Below are 15,437 nucleotides of genomic sequence, written 5' to 3'. Positions count from 1 at the left end.
TATCTGATGGGAAGTATTCGAAGTCCTTTGCCATTTAAAAATTTAGGTGGGTTTTTTTTCTTATTGAATTATGAGTTGTTTTTTTAAAATTCTGGATGCAAAGTTCTTTGTCACATATTGCAAGGTTGTAGCCATTTAAAAACAATGTTTTGTAACCAGTAACATTAGTTAGGTGCTTAAAAATAATAATGATCTCTGGCTGTGCCTCGGAGCAGTTGGGAGAGCAAACTGCTAAACTGAGAAATCTGTCAAGCCACGTCTATATTTTGTGCACTTGGAGTCCTGCTACCAAAGAGCCCATAACATAAAATATTACTCCTAAAGACCAACAGAGATAATATAGTATAAAATAAATAAAACAAAAATGTCTCTGTGACATATATCTTTGCTGATGATAGTCTGTGATCAGGGAAACTTTGAGCCATTTTGTATTATTGGGCATATCTTTCAAAGTGTTCAAGTTACCAATAAAGCATTCTTAGGATAATAATCATAAGCTAGACATACATATTAAACTGGGCTGATAAACTAGTAGGATGCTGGGCTTTCTGTTTGGCTTTGATCCTGAATCCTGGGCCACGAAATGGGCGGGGCTAGAGGGCGAATGAGATTGAGCTGACCGACAGTCACCTCGGGCAGCGCATGCGCCCGCAGTCCCCTCCCGTCTGGAAGGTGTGTTGGCGTTGCTGTGGTAACCGCTGTAAACGGAGAACTGGGACTGATGCTGTGACTGCGAAAGCCGAGAGCCCGTGGAGTACCTTAGGTAAGCCTGGCAGTTCCCACAACCTCCCCTTCAAATCTGTTAGTGAGTCAGGGCGCAGTGAGCTCTATTTGGACTTCTCTTAAACTGAACTAGTGTTTTCCGGACTTCGTTGAAACATATTCCTTATCCTGTCTGTGGATCAGTTTGCTAAACATTTGAAGTGACAGCATTCGCAGGAATGGGGTTCCACACTGTAGATACAAAGTGGACACGGTTCCTGCCTGCAAAAGCTCATAATCTAACTAGGGAGGAAGACAGGACAGCTGGAGTCTGAGTTAGACCCGGCTGAGCCAAAAGCCAGGGGGGTGGGGTGGTTGGTGGGAAAGTGCCTGGGTTCTCAGTCAACAAGACACCCCATCCCACACTAAGCGGTGTGACACTTGGCAGGTTGACCTTCTACACTTTAGTTTCCTCATCTAGGCAGGGAAGGTGGTGGTGCTTACTTCATGGGGTTCCTGTTACAATTAAATAGGATAATACAGGTCAAGTATGTAGCACATGCAAGATACAGTAGGATATAGTAGCATGCAAGTCGGCAGCATGTCCAGGCAACCGCTGAGTTGTCCCAGTTGGCTACTGACTAAAACTTTCTGGAAGGAGGAGGGGCTGAGGAGCGTTCAGGGAGGGGGAAGGTGACAGGAGATAAGCTGCAGACTTTACAGTGAAGGCCTTTGTGCCACGCCAAGGAATCTGAGTTCTTATTCTGCGGCAATGAGGAACCACAAAGTTTTAAACAAGAAGAGTGGCACACTAAAAGCTGAGTTTTAGACATATAAGAGGCAGTGTAGAAACGGACCAGAGAAAGAGAATGGGGCTGTGGTAATGGCAGAGGTGAGACAGGATGGGGACCAGAACTAGGATGGTGACAGTAGGACTAGAAGGCAGAGAATGGATACAAGAGGCACAACTGGACACTGGGCAACAGCACTTGGAACTCAATTGCATGAGCTGGGTGAGAGGAAAGAATTCAAAGAGTAACTGCTTTGCTTTCTCATCTGTAAAATGTACCTAACTCATGGAGTTTTGAGAAATACGTGAAACAGTAAACAGTATGTGTAAGATCCTCAGAACTGTGCTTGACACATGGTAAACATTAAAAAACAAAACAACAACAAAAAAACCCACAAGCTATTATTCTATCCACAGTTGTATTTCACACTATAAAGTAAAAACTGAGTGTCTGTTTTTATGCAGGAATCTATGACTCTCAACGTGAGCAGCTCTGGCACACAGTTCGTGAGAGTGGGGACTGACTCTGGAAATCTAGGAAATGAATCTGAGTAATGTCACCTTGGGGAGCTCTCTGTCTGGCTTCTAGCCAGCTTCCTTCTAGCAACACATACTCTGCATCACTGTGTACTGTAATTTTCTTTTTCTTTATACTTCTTCAGGGTTGACTCAAAACTTCACAGTCTACCTAGTGAGTTGGTTAACAGGATTAGCCATAGGCTGGAACAGTGAGTGTGAGTCTAATGAAAATAGATGTAAGATAGTTCTACAAATAGACTCCCAAACCTAGCTAGTTTAGTTGTATAAGATAGGACATGGTTCAGTTCAGTTCAGTCACTCAGTCGTGTCCGACTCTTTGCGACCCCATGAATCGCAGCATGCCAGGCCTCCCTGTCCATCACCAACTCCCAGAGTTCACCCAAACTCATGTCCATTGAGTCAGTGATGCCATCCAGCCATCTCATCCTCTGTCATCCCCTTCTCCTCCTGCCCCCAAACCCTCCCAGCATCAGAGTCTTTTCCAATGAGTCAACTCTTCATGTGAGGTGGCCAAAGTATTGGAGTTTCAGCTTTAGCATCAGTCCTTCCAATGAACACCCAGGACTGATCTCCTTTAGAACGGACTGGTTGGATCTCCTTGCAGTCCAAGGGACTCTCAAGAGTCTTCTCCAACACCACAGTTCAAAAGCATCAATTCTTCGGTGCTCAGCTTTCTTCACAGTCCAACTCTCACATCCATACATGACCACTGGAAAAACCATAGCCTTGACTAGACGCACCTTTGTTGGTAAAGTAATGTCTCTGCTTTTGAATATGCTATCTAGGTTGGTCATAACTTTCCTTCCAAGGAGTAAGCGTCTTTTAATTTTATGGCTGCAGTCACCATCTGTAGTGATTTTGGAGCCCCCCAAAATTAGGAACACACAAATAAGGTTTAGTGATTCTAGTTGGCCACAAAGGGATTATGAAAACTCGGTGTATAATGAGCCTGCTCATGGCACCTTTGCAGATAACGTAATATTAGGCTACCTTGAAAAAACACAATGTCCCTAACCAGTAAAGTGATGGTTCATATCTTCTGGAAAGTGTCCTGATCCTTCAAAGTACATATAAAATTGGGAGGGGTATATGATGCACTGGGAATTAATTTCTTGATCTGTCCAGATGTTGAAAAAAGTTGAAAACATGTTAGTGAGGAATAGTTGAAAGAATTGAGATGCTTTGGCTGGGAAAAGAGGATCTGGGGAGGAAAGTAAACCAGCTACAATTATTTGAATGGCTATAGTAAACAGAAAAACTTGTCCTATGTGTTCCCAGAAGAATAAGGGCCAAATAGATCCAAGCTGCAGAAAGGGAGATTTTGTATAATATAAAATGAGCTTACTAAGAAATAGTACTCATTAACAGAATGTGTTCACTCTCTTGATATGTTTAAATTGAAGCTGGTGTCTCTTGGTGTGTTCTTTCATTTGTTCCTTTATTCAGAAAGTGATACATTCATCCCGATTTTATATAGTGATTATCAGGTACTCTTCTTTGAAAACTTTACTGTATTAACTCACTGAGCTCTCAGAACAACCTTGTGAAGTAGATATTGCACTTTATAGATGAGAGGGCACAGAGAGGTTAAATACTGAGTCAACACCCCACAACTAGTAACAGGAAGAGCTGAGACTACTTTTCTAGCGGTGCTGGGCTTGAGCTGTAGATGTGTGACTTGGGTGAGAGGTTGGACCAGATTAGAACTCTTTCAACTGTCAAGATTGTATAGTCATATTTATTGAGCCCTCGCTGTATTAAAGAGAATGTATAGTAATCATAGTAAAATTCCCATTTTCCAGTACCTAACAAGGAGTTTGCTCTAAACCACTGATCTTTACCCCTGGTTTCTATTCTCTGTCTGCCCAAAATAATTATAGAGGGAGTGAGACCGTAAGAATGGTATGTTGTGAAACATTTCCCAAGTGATTGTAAAGTGCAGCCAGAGTTGAGAACTGTGGGTATAAAAGATCTCATTTGATATTTACAGTGATTCTGCCAGACAAGCTTATCATCTCTATTTTACATATAAAAGGACTAACAGGTTAAGGGATGTTAGGAGCTTGGCCTTTGGCCAAGCTAACCTTTTTTTCTTGGCCAAACAAGTCTCTCTGTCATCAAAGCCTCACCAGGTTACAACTTCCCAATTCCTTCATTCTAAAAGAATTAAAATGAACAAAAAAATCAAGAGGGGGCGTCATTATTATGTCAGTGCAAGAAAACAGATGGATTAAAGTATGTTCAGAAGATGAAGGTAGGTGGTAGTCATCCTACCCTCTCATGCACTGATCATGTAGTGTAGATCATAGCTGCTTTGGGGGTATAGTCTTCCTTTGGAGATCAGAATGGTATAATAATGCAGTAGTTCAGTTAATTTTCATAGTAGCCTTATAAGAAGTTTTCTCTACATTCCCATTTTACAGCTGAGGAATTGATGTAAAGTTTTATTAGCTAGTTATGTGGCAAAACTGGGATTGAAACCTGAATCTAACCACAAATCTGATCCAGATAGGACTTCTACTCCGCCTGCCAGCCATGCCATAGAAGGATGCTGAGGAAACAGGCAATGTTTAGTGCAGGAAAAGGAAGACTTAGAAGAAAGATATAGTAGGTGTTCTCATCTACAAGAGCTGCAATAGAGAGAGAGGACAGAGAAAATGTCTCATGTCATTCCCCTCCTTAAAGACCTTCAGTGGCATTCAATTTCCATAGAAATAAGTTCTAAACTCCGTAGCAAAACTTAGAGACAATTATATAACCTGCTGCCTGCCTCCTCTTCAATGTCCATTTTACTCTCCTGATCTAGCCAGTAGCCTGCTTTCAGCCCTTCATAGACGGAAGCATCTCTCTGAAGCTCCCTCACTTCCCACTTCATGCCTGGCCAACCTCTTCTAATGTCCCATCTCAAATGCCCCTTTGCTAACTCCAGACATGGTTTCATCTTCTTGCTATATGTGCCCACAGCACCCTAATTTTTGTAAAACTCATTACATTTTAATTGCTTGTTTAATACTTGTCTTTCTAAACAAGCTCCACTAAGTTAAGGGTTGTATCTTTGTAGTTCAGTACTGTAATTTATTGCCTAACATAAGACTTGATACAGAGAATATGTCCTCAACAAATATTTAAGTATTGAAATTGATTAGCAACACCAGGGGAGTTTGATGATGGGAAGAGGAAGCAGAGGGGATGAACCCGAGGCAGGATGGCAGAGGGTTAATTTTAATGGTGGAGCATTTAGGGAATGATGATGGGCTTGGGTGGCGTCTCACTGTGGGCCTCTGGAAAACCACAGCTTGTCTGGTGACAAGTTTGCCTGGAGGAAGGGAGTATCTGACTCTCTTTCGCCACACCGCAGAGGTCTCTGATGGTAGTTGTGGCCTCCCGCTGGTAAAGTCATTTCTGATACTGTGTAAATACACGATTGTCACCACATATGGTGTTTGGTGCTTGTGGAATTTGTTGAGAGGAAAAAAATTCTGATTTCTGTTTTATAGCTCTCTCCCTTTCTCTGTCTCAATTTTATGCTTACAGGGAAAATGAAGGAACCAGATGATCAGGATACTGATGAGGGGAAATCAGATAGGTCAAACAGTGACAGAAGGCAGTCTCATTCCTCTAGATCTCCATCAAGAAGTAAGTAAAGATTTTAGTATAAATTTAGGGTCTTTATTATTAAATTTAGGTAAAATAATTTTTAAAGAGTGTACGTCTAAGTTTATATGACAGAAAAGTTTACTTGTTGAATTCCCTTACTAAATTCTTGAGTTCTTTAGGGGGCAGATTCTGTGTTTTAATCATTTTATCTCTAGCTCCTAAAGAACAGAGAAGCTACTATCATCTCTATACTGATAGTGACCCATTTTCGCATCTGGTCTGGCTCCTTCCTGTCGGGTCTACAAGGTCTTTAATGGGCCCCTCTGATACAGTGTCGTGGAAAGAGAACTGGACTTCAGTTTTGAGTCCTGGGTCTACTATTTAGAGATGCTTGATCTTAGATAAATTATTTCAGCTTTCTGCGCCTCAATTTTCCTACCCACAAAATGACCATTGTGAGCTGTCTGAGAATTAAATTGGATACCATACATGGAAGAATATCACATGTAGATATAAGGGAAAGTGAAGACTTTGTAATAGGATTTTTAAAAGACTGCCAGTTCTTTCTGACTGGGCATCATGGGTGTGAGGTAGCTTAGTGGAATCTTGACTTTTTTTAGTTTCTAGTCCTAAATCTAGCTTCAGAAATACAATTTTTACTATTCACCTAGAGGAGATCAGGTCCTGGGGAAATCAATTTACTTATAAATTGTACATTAAATTCTTTCAGTTTATCTGAGGCATTATCTGGCCAACCCATGATTTCTCCATATTATGTTTTATTTTAGGTGTTTATCTTCTCTTTTAATTTCATGGCTGCAGTCACCATCTGCAGTGATTTTGGAGCCCAGAAAAATAAAGTCTGACACTGTTTCCCCATCTATTTCCCATGAAGTTGTGGGACCGGATGCCATGATCTTCATTTTCTGAATGTTGAGCTTTAAGCCAACTTTTTCACTCTCCACTTTCACTTTCACCAAGAGGCTTTTGAGTTCCTCTTCACTTTCTGCCATAAGGGTGGTGTCATCTGCATATCTGAGGTTATTGATATTTCTCCCAGCAATCTTGATTCCAGTTTGTGTTTCTTCCAGTCCAGCGTTTCTCATGATGTACTCTGCATATAAGTTAAATAAACAGGGTGACAATATTCAGCCTTGACGAACTCCTTTTCCTATTTGGAACCAGTCTGTTGTTCTATGTCCAGTTCTAACTGTTGCTTCCTGACCTGCATACAAATTTCTCAAGAGGCAGATCAGGTGGTCTGGTAGAGACATTACTTTGCCAACAAAGGTTCGTCTAGTCAAGGCTATGGTTTTTCCTTTGGTCATGTATGGATGTGAGAGTTGGACTGTGAAGAAGGCTGAGCACCGAAGAATTGATGCTTTTGAACTGTGGTGTTGGAGAAGACTCTTGAGAGTCCCTTGGACTGCAAGGAGATCCAACCAGTCCATTCTGAAGGAGATCAGCCCTGGGATTTCTTTGGAAGGAATGATGCTAAAGCTGAAACTCCAGTACTTTGGCCACCTCATGTGAAGAGTTGACTCATTGGAAAAGACTCTGATGCTGGGAGGGTTTGGGGGCAGGAGGAGGTGACTACAGAGGATGAGATGGCTGGATGGCATCATTGACTCGATGGACGTGAGTCTGAGTGAACTCTGGGAGTTGGTGATGGACAGGGAGGCCTGGCGTGCTGCGATTCATGGGGTCGCAAAGAGTCGGACACGACTGAGCGACTGATCTGATCTCTGATCTTCTCTTACTTGGACTTTTATAACAAGGATCTCTACTCAAGTCATCCTGTCCATACCTCCACTAGAATTATCCTGCCCAAATATCACTCTCCTCAAAAAACTTCAGTTTGCATCTCTTTTGTTTACACTTTTCTCTGCTTCCTGCACAGAGGATTCTCTACTTGATAGCTTCCAGTCCTTTGCAGCATTTTCCTGGATGGATGGATTTAATGATAATGACCCTTTGTCCAGCACTGCCTGTTAGTTTTTTCTTTCCAAGCTGCACTTTTGCTATCAGTGTCACAGCCCTTCAACTAGGCTCAGAATATTCATTTTTAGAAAAATGATTCACTCCCCTTCACCTGTATTCACTCCCACTTCCATTTTCCTAGCTGGCAGCCTTAATTCATTTCATGGCAGCTTGGGTGTCAAGCTTTTAATATTGTAATCTAGAGGCAGGGAAATAATAATTGATTGTGATAGTCACATGGAAGAGCTAAGATAGCTGTTCAGTGGTATTATTGGAGAATAGTTACCCAAGGGTCCCTCTTGGGGCAATTCAAGAAATGGGGCCACATTTAGGTGTCCAAGATTATTTTCTTTCCATCCAAATGCATGAATCCTATAGAACCCTATCCTGTTGTCTTGTTGATTGGCTTGGCCCAGCTTTCTCACCCCATTCATATTAGTCTTGGGCCTTGTTTCTCATCTTTTACCTTCATCTCAGCTAGATCTTGGCTCACACAGTAAAGAATCTGCTTGAGGGTTTGATCCCTAGGTTGGGAAGACCCCCTGGAGAAGGGAATGGCTACCCACTTCAGTATTCTTGCCTGGAGAATCTCATACACAGAGGAGCCTGGCGAGCTACAGTCCATGGGGTCGCAAAGAGTCAGACACGACTGAGGACTAACACTTTCACTTTCACAGCTAGATCTGCTAGGCGGTTCCACTTATGTCTAGCACACTTACCATTTCTGCCTTGTTATTCTGAAACTTTACCTGGCCCATTCACCTGCTCGACATGGTATATTTGAACAACACTCATGTTTGGACTTGGTCTGAATGTTAACTTAGACCTGTTAGTAGGTCTGTTTTACTCCCATTCCAATTCTCTTTTTCTTCTAGCTTGTTCTAAAGAGAATAATCTGACTTATTCCTGGGATATCATTCAGAGATAAATAGTCACACCCAGAGAAGTTTATTCTTGTCTGTGCTTAGTCACTCAGTCAGCTTTATTGATCTTTGACATAAAAGTTAAGTGAAAGTTGCTCAGTCACGTCTGACTCTTTGCAATCCCGTGGACTGGACTGGGTAGCTGTTCCCTTCTTCAGGGGATCTTCCCAACCCAGGGATCGAACCCAGGTCTCCCACATTACAGGCAGATTCTTTACCAGCTGAGCCACTAGGGAAGCCCTTAAAAGGTCCCATATAAATAATAGGTTGGTCAAATCAAATTAAATTGAAAAAATGACAGCAGCATACCAGCCAATCTTTTTTTCTTTACCTTTTACTTTCTTATAAGTCTGTTTTGATAGGAAATAGACTGGTAATGAAGTGAAAATGGAGATTAACTCACAGGAAAAGCTTGAAACAATTTTTGTAAAGCTACAAGAGTGACCAAATAAAATGATTTTTGTAAGAATTTTAGAGTTTAAAATTCATTCAATTTAGAGTACAAACGAATTGGACATATTAGCTTCTTTGAAAATAAGAAAATGTTTAATTCAAATTTAGAAATTATTAAAACAATTTATTTTTAATAGCTTCTATGAAAGAGGATCACAAGTCTATTGACAATACCACAGGTGAAGCATTTACTGAAGGGGAAGAATCATATATAGAGGATGATGAATCATATATGGAACGTTTGGAAGGAAGTTCAAGTTCATTTCAAGATGATTATGCAGAAAGCCTTGGAGGTAATTATTATTAGTTTTGTATCAGTGATTGTCCCTGTTTTAACTTAACAGTTGTAAATCCATAAAAGAAATGTTTGTAAGGTATGTGGGGAGTGATAAAAGGAAGAATATAAAACATGTTCTGATAGGGTGGTTTAGCAGCTCTGGAGCTGTACATTTCATTTCTGAGAATCACACACTCATACTGGATTTTTCTGGGCAGTGGGATGGTATAAGGAGGGATCAACCCTACATCAGTGAGAATAACTCTTCCTTGGAACTGATCATGTGCTGTCTTTTGAGACTACTGTAGCCAGGTGCTCCCTTGTGGTGCATCCCGTGTTCAGGCCAGAAGTAGTAGTTACTGCTAGAGTATTATGGGCTAGATACATTCTTCTTGTCTTCATGAAATATGATATTAGGATTGATCAGACACTCTTCTTAGTTAAAATATTTTTCACTTTTTAGAATCTCGGTATATGGAAACTCCTGCCCCAGATGCAGAGGAGGCAGAGGAGGAAGTTAAGAAGAAAATATCAGAAAGCTTCTTCTATGATTACATGGAGCTTGTCTCAATGCCTTTTGTGACTCCAGATTCAAACATACCGCTGGATCTTCTTACACTTGTGTATCCACTCCAGTCTTGTATAATTTTGGAATTTCAGCTTTTTAGGTCAGGGCTTGGCAAACTATAGCCATGGTCTTAATTTAGACTAAGCTTTTGTTAGAAGCCAAATAACCATAAAAAGAAATAATGCTTTTCTGGCTGTCATTTCAGGAGATCTGATGTAAGGAAAACCAGGAGGACTTTTATTCCCATTTATCACTACCAGCTTGGCCCCCTTTTTCAGTGCCTGTCAAGTGAAAATCATTGATCTCCCTTCTTAAAACACTAACATGGCCATTGTCAGGCCTTAGTACTTTCACATTATTTATCAGATAAATTATAGAGAAGATAACCCTGAGGAGGAAGCAGGGAACGAAAGTACAGGTTTTAATAGGAGAATAAGAGTCTATAGAGAAATGTAAAAGTAGGATAATTAACAAGGGGATTTGGGGTTTGCTATCACTTTATGATGTAGGTTTGTAAGGCACTGGTTTGAAGACAATTTCCATTAAGGCCTTTGTTTAGCAGTTTAGTATGCTTACCTTCCAAAGAGCAGTATTTATGACCACATGGCCTGAACACTGAGGTTTAGGCCCTTTATCAAAGGGGTGCTTACAGAGGTAGGGCAGTGTTCTTCCTGACTCAGTTTTGCTTTTTATTTAAAAATCGAACAGATTGTTATTTTAGCTTCTAACTCTGTTTCTCTAATCCTAGGTATAACTAAAACTAATTCACCCTGAAACTTGTAAACCTGGAGTTTTCTCTCTTGAGGGCCTTTTTAAAAAAAATTTGCAGCCCTTGGACAAGTTACCAATGAAAGTTATGCTGTTGGCCTTCTAGCCTATTTTTTCAAATGAGGTGGTTTATTAGTCATCTAGAAGCTTCTACTGACATGCGCATGTTCAGAAAGCTTCCTGGACCTACTGGCGTTATTTCCGTGAGGACGGGGCTTTGGGCATATGTCCTCTGAAAAACTTCTCAGGTAATTTTCATTGTGCTGCCTTCTCCTGGCTGTCAACACTAGGGACTTGCTGCTTCAGAATACAAGGATCTCTGTTTTAGAGAGAGATGCCGAGTTTATAAATCAGGGAGCCAGAGAGATCTTGACTTTTGACTCAGTGCATGAATCCTTTCTACTCATGCTGGATGAGTGAATGTATAAGCTTTGGGCTTGTCTTGATCACTTTCAAAACCAGGGCAGTCACAAAGCAGCTGATCCCATTTTTGAATAGCTTCCATTGTTAGAGAGCTCTTCCAGATCTTGAATCAAAATCTGCCTTTATGGATGTCCCGCGTTAGACTATGTCCTACTCTCTGGAGATTGAACAAATAATCTCTGTTTCCTTGTGAGAAGCTCCAAGAACTCAGCTGTCATGTGTTCCCCAGGTACTTTTAAAATTCTTTGTATATATCAGATTTAACATTTATGTCTTCTAAATCAATCAATAAATGTGTGCTATATAAAATATCACCTAAACCACAGCATAATTTGTAAAAGACACTAAACAGAACTTAAGATAGTGTTTAAACACCATTTTAAAGTGGAGGTCCTAGGTGGCTATGGACAGACAGTGAAGTCCCTAAGCCTTTGGTAAGAAGTTAAAAGATGCCGGAAGAAAGGATGAAGTAAAACACAAGGGAGTTGGAGATGTATCAGAACACATTTTTACATTTTCAGAGCTCTGCTTATGGACTGTCTTGTCTTCTGGGTTTAAAAGGGGGAGTTCAGATTCTAGTTATGCATTCATTCATTTATTCATTTAGCCTAATGGGTTCAAGACTCTGGGGGGCATTCCAGGAAACATAAATGAGAAGCAGTCTCTGCCCTCAAGCAGGTTGTGATTGATTTAGAAAGAGTGTCTGGGAAGATACAGTCTTACCCATTCTGCATTTGAAAGGGCTCTCAATCCATGCAGCTGCAAGGCAAAGTTTCCCCCTTGAAATCAGAGATGATAATATTAGATTAATGAGCATGTCTCTGATTCTCTACTAACATCCAAATTAGTGAGGTGATTGTACCTCATTTCTCCCTTTATAATTACAGATGTACCTCTAGCCCTCTAGAGTGTTACACTGGTATCTGGGAAAAGGGAAAAGAGAGGAAGAAGGAAAGGTGAGAGCAGTGATTAAGGAGAGGGAAAAGGAGGGTAGGCAGAACTTCCTGCCCCATACCAGGCTCTGTCAAGGCTGTATATTGTCACCCTGCTTGTTTAACTTATATGCAGAGTAAGTGCAAGCGTGCTAAGTTGCTTCAGTCATGTCTGACTCTTTGTGACTCTATGGACTGTAGCCCGCCAGGCTCCTCTGTCCATTGGATTCTCCAGGCAAGAATACTGGAGTGGATTACTGTGTCCTCCTCCAGGGGATCTTCCTGACCGAGGGATAGAACCAGTATCTCTTGTGTCTCCTGCATTGGCAGGCGGGTTCTTTACCACTAGCACCACCTGGAAAGCCCTATATGCAGAGTGAAAGTGAAAGTCACTCAGCCATGTCTGAGTGTCTATACAGTCCATGGAATTCTCCAGGTCAGAATACTGGAATGGGTAGCCTTTCCCTACTCTAGGGGATCTTCCCAACCCAGGGATCGAACCCAGGTCTCCCATACTGCAGGTGGATTCTTTACCAGCTGAGCCACAAGGGAAGCCCATGTGCAGAGTACATCACGTGAAATGCTGGGCTGGATGAAGCACAAGCTGGAATCAAGATTGCTGGGAGAAATGTCAACAATCACAGATATACAGATGATACCATTCTAATGGCAAAAAAAGAAGAGGAACTAAGGAAGAGGAACTCTTTTCATGAGGGTGAAAAGAGAAGAGTGAAAAAGCTAGCTTAAAGCTCAACATTCAGAAAGCTAAATCATGGCATCCAGTCCCATCACTTCATGGCAAATAGATGGGGAAAAACTGGATACAGTGACAGACTTTATTTTCTTGGGCTCCAAAATCACCACAGAAGGTGACTGCAGCTGTGAAATTAAAAGACACTCCATGGAAGAAAAGCTATGACAAACCTAGATAGCGTATTAAAAAGCAGAAACGTCGCTTTTCCAACAAAAGTCCATATAGTCAGAGCTATGGTTTTTCCAGTAGTCATGTATGGATGTGAGAGTTGGACTGTAAAGAAAGCTGAGCACTGAAGAATTGATGCTTTTGAACTGTGGTGCTGGAGAAGGCTCTTGAGAGTTCCTTGGGCTGCAAGAAGATGAAACTAGTCAATCCTGAAGGAAATCAGTCCTGAATATTCATTAGAAGGACTGATGCTGAAGTTGAAGCTCCAATACTTGGGCCACCTTATGTGAAGAAGTGACTCATTGGAAAAGACCCTGATGCTGGGAAAGATTGAAGGCAGGAGGAGAAGAGGGTGCCAGAGGATGAGATGATTGGATGGCATCACTGACTCAATGGACATGAGTTTGGGCAAACTCTGGGAGATGGTGAAGGACTGGCAAGCCTGGCATGCTGCAGTCCGTGGGGTCAAAAAGAGTTGGACACGACTGAGTGACTGAACAATAACAAAAACCAGGCTCTGTTAGATTCTAGTCTTTATTTGTGAGGCAGCCCCAGGTATTCTCCATAAGGCAAGAATACTTTCATCTAGACCTTAGATCGCATATTCATTTGCATTTCTACATAAGATTCCATTTTAGGCATTTGTGTCTTTAAATTTATAAAATTCCTTTTTATTGTACAAATGCCCCTGAAATGTTTTCTCTCTCTTTTTCAATTTAACTATTAGGCAATGAGATAGCTATAGTTACTTGTTGTTAGTTATAATTTATACTTCATAATTCAAATTGCACTAGTTAAAATTTGATCATTTTTTAACATCCTACAGATCCTCTTGTTAAAATCTCTGTATAATTTTTTTTGAAAGTATTTACTAAAAAATATGAGGAATCCTCTAAAATCAGATTAAAAAGAAAACCATGGGCTCAAAAAATAGATACTTGTCCTATGAACCTTCAACTTTTGTGGTCAGCAATGAATTCTTGGAAAATAAGAATCTATCTATTTAAGTTACACTACGTAATATATTTCTTTGCAAACGATAATTTTTTAATAGATTGATTTCATTTAATTATTATAGTCATATTTTGGATTATATTAATTTGAGCTTGAGTATAATAACAATGTACATTTGAAAATAGTTTACAGCTCAATTTTTTAAACCTATTTTGAATTAATGAAGTTATACTCTGTAGCATAAATGCACACACATTCATCTATATACCTGTGTATACTGGTTAGTGATACAGAAAGGAAATGTTAGCAGGAGAGAGGAAAATGAAATTATTTAGGGAGCACCTTTGTCCTTGGTGGTGGTTTAGTCACTAAGTCATGTCCAACTGTTGTGACACCGTGGACTGTAGCCTGCCAGGCTCCTCAGTCCATAGGATTCTCTAGGCAAGAGTACTGGAGTGGGTTGCCATTTCCTTCTCCAGGGGATCTTCCTGATCCAGGAATTGAACCTGGGACTCCTGCATTGCAGGCAGATTCTTTACTGACTGAGCTACGAGGGAAACCTATAGTACTCAAATTGAAAGTTCAACTTTATTTTTTATTGAAAACAAAATTAAATACAATTAATGCTCTTTCAGGGTTTTCCTAGGAAAATTAAATTAACTTAGAGTATGAGAATTTTCACTTAATTAAAAAATAAGGTTACATTAGTAATACATTAAAAAACTGTTTCGCATAAAATTTAGCTACTAAGGGTATGGGTTTAAAAAATATATTTATTTCCTTGCTTACCCACTCCCCACCCCCCATGGTTACTTTGTTTCACTTCTTTTCCTTAGCAACTTACCCACAGACATTCCTTTGGTTATGACTGCAGAAAGCGGGCCAACCTACAACTTCTGGAAAGCAATACCGTGATGTACATAGCTGGGAACCAGTTGATTTTTCTGAATTTGAAAACCAAAGAACAGACCTACTTGCGAAGTAGCAGTGGAATAGGAATTGGTGTCATTGGGGTATGCCTTTGGTAATTTAGGGGAAAAAAATCCAATTGTGTGTTCGTTTGGAGTCTTATGGGATTGCATGAGGTGCACAGCAATCTTTATTCTAAGGCATTTTCAATTCGTGATTACAACCACTATGTTCACTGACATTAGCTCCAGGCAATATTACAGTATTTATATTGATATTAATAATAGTGTCATCTCATTTTGCAGATAAGGAAATGCAGTTAATAGAAGTTGAGTGACTTTCCTAGAGTCATTCAGGTTTTTTACACTAAATGCTATTTTGTCATTCTGCAAAAATACCAAGATGAATAACATGAGTGGTAATTCATGTAATAATTAGAGCTAAATGCCAGATAAAATGCAAGTATAGAGTTGAACATTAGGAGATGAAGTATAATTGTCTATTCAGTAATTTCAAGTAGTCGACAAAAAGATGTGTGATTTCAAGTCTGTCTTTTCCTTCCTCCCAGGTGTCTGTCTCCATTAGTCATTTTCTCTCTTGTATCTTCACCCTCTACCTCCTTGGGCATCTTCAGCATGAAAGCATACTATTAAATCAACTTGTTCTCATTTTAAAAGGCCCCTCTCTGGGACTTCACTG

The 15,437-nt window shown here is 40.4% G+C and overlaps 1 protein-coding gene across 5 annotated transcripts in view; it reads left to right on the top strand.

Annotated features, from left to right (window-relative positions):
* The first annotated feature begins 448 nt into the window (after positions 1–448).
* Positions 449–15,437, top strand: part of CFAP44 (cilia and flagella associated protein 44) — a 115,336-nt gene continuing 100,347 nt past the window's right edge. For 2 of the 5 annotated variants that reach the window (XR_011463975.1, XM_005903368.3), the window contains exons 1-5: positions 450–763; positions 5,567–5,668; positions 9,123–9,278; positions 9,726–9,885; positions 14,680–14,842. Coding sequence is in view for 4 of the 5 variants with exons in the window: in XM_005903368.3 (XP_005903430.2) it covers positions 643–763; positions 5,567–5,668; positions 9,123–9,278; positions 9,726–9,885; positions 14,680–14,842 (702 nt within the window). In the remaining variant the exon portion in view is untranslated. Of the gene's footprint in view, positions 764–5,566; positions 5,669–9,122; positions 9,279–9,725; positions 9,886–14,679; positions 14,843–15,437 lie in introns of those variants that run through there. The other 3 variants (XM_070369334.1, XM_070369338.1, XM_070369348.1) reach the window with 3 other exon arrangements.

Source organism: Bos mutus, chromosome 1 (assembly GCF_027580195.1).
Source record: "Bos mutus isolate GX-2022 chromosome 1, NWIPB_WYAK_1.1, whole genome shotgun sequence".
Lineage (NCBI taxonomy): Eukaryota > Metazoa > Chordata > Mammalia > Artiodactyla > Bovidae > Bos > Bos mutus.
The sequence above is the reverse complement of the archived record's forward strand: the minus strand, read 5'-3'. Positions and strand labels throughout refer to the sequence as shown.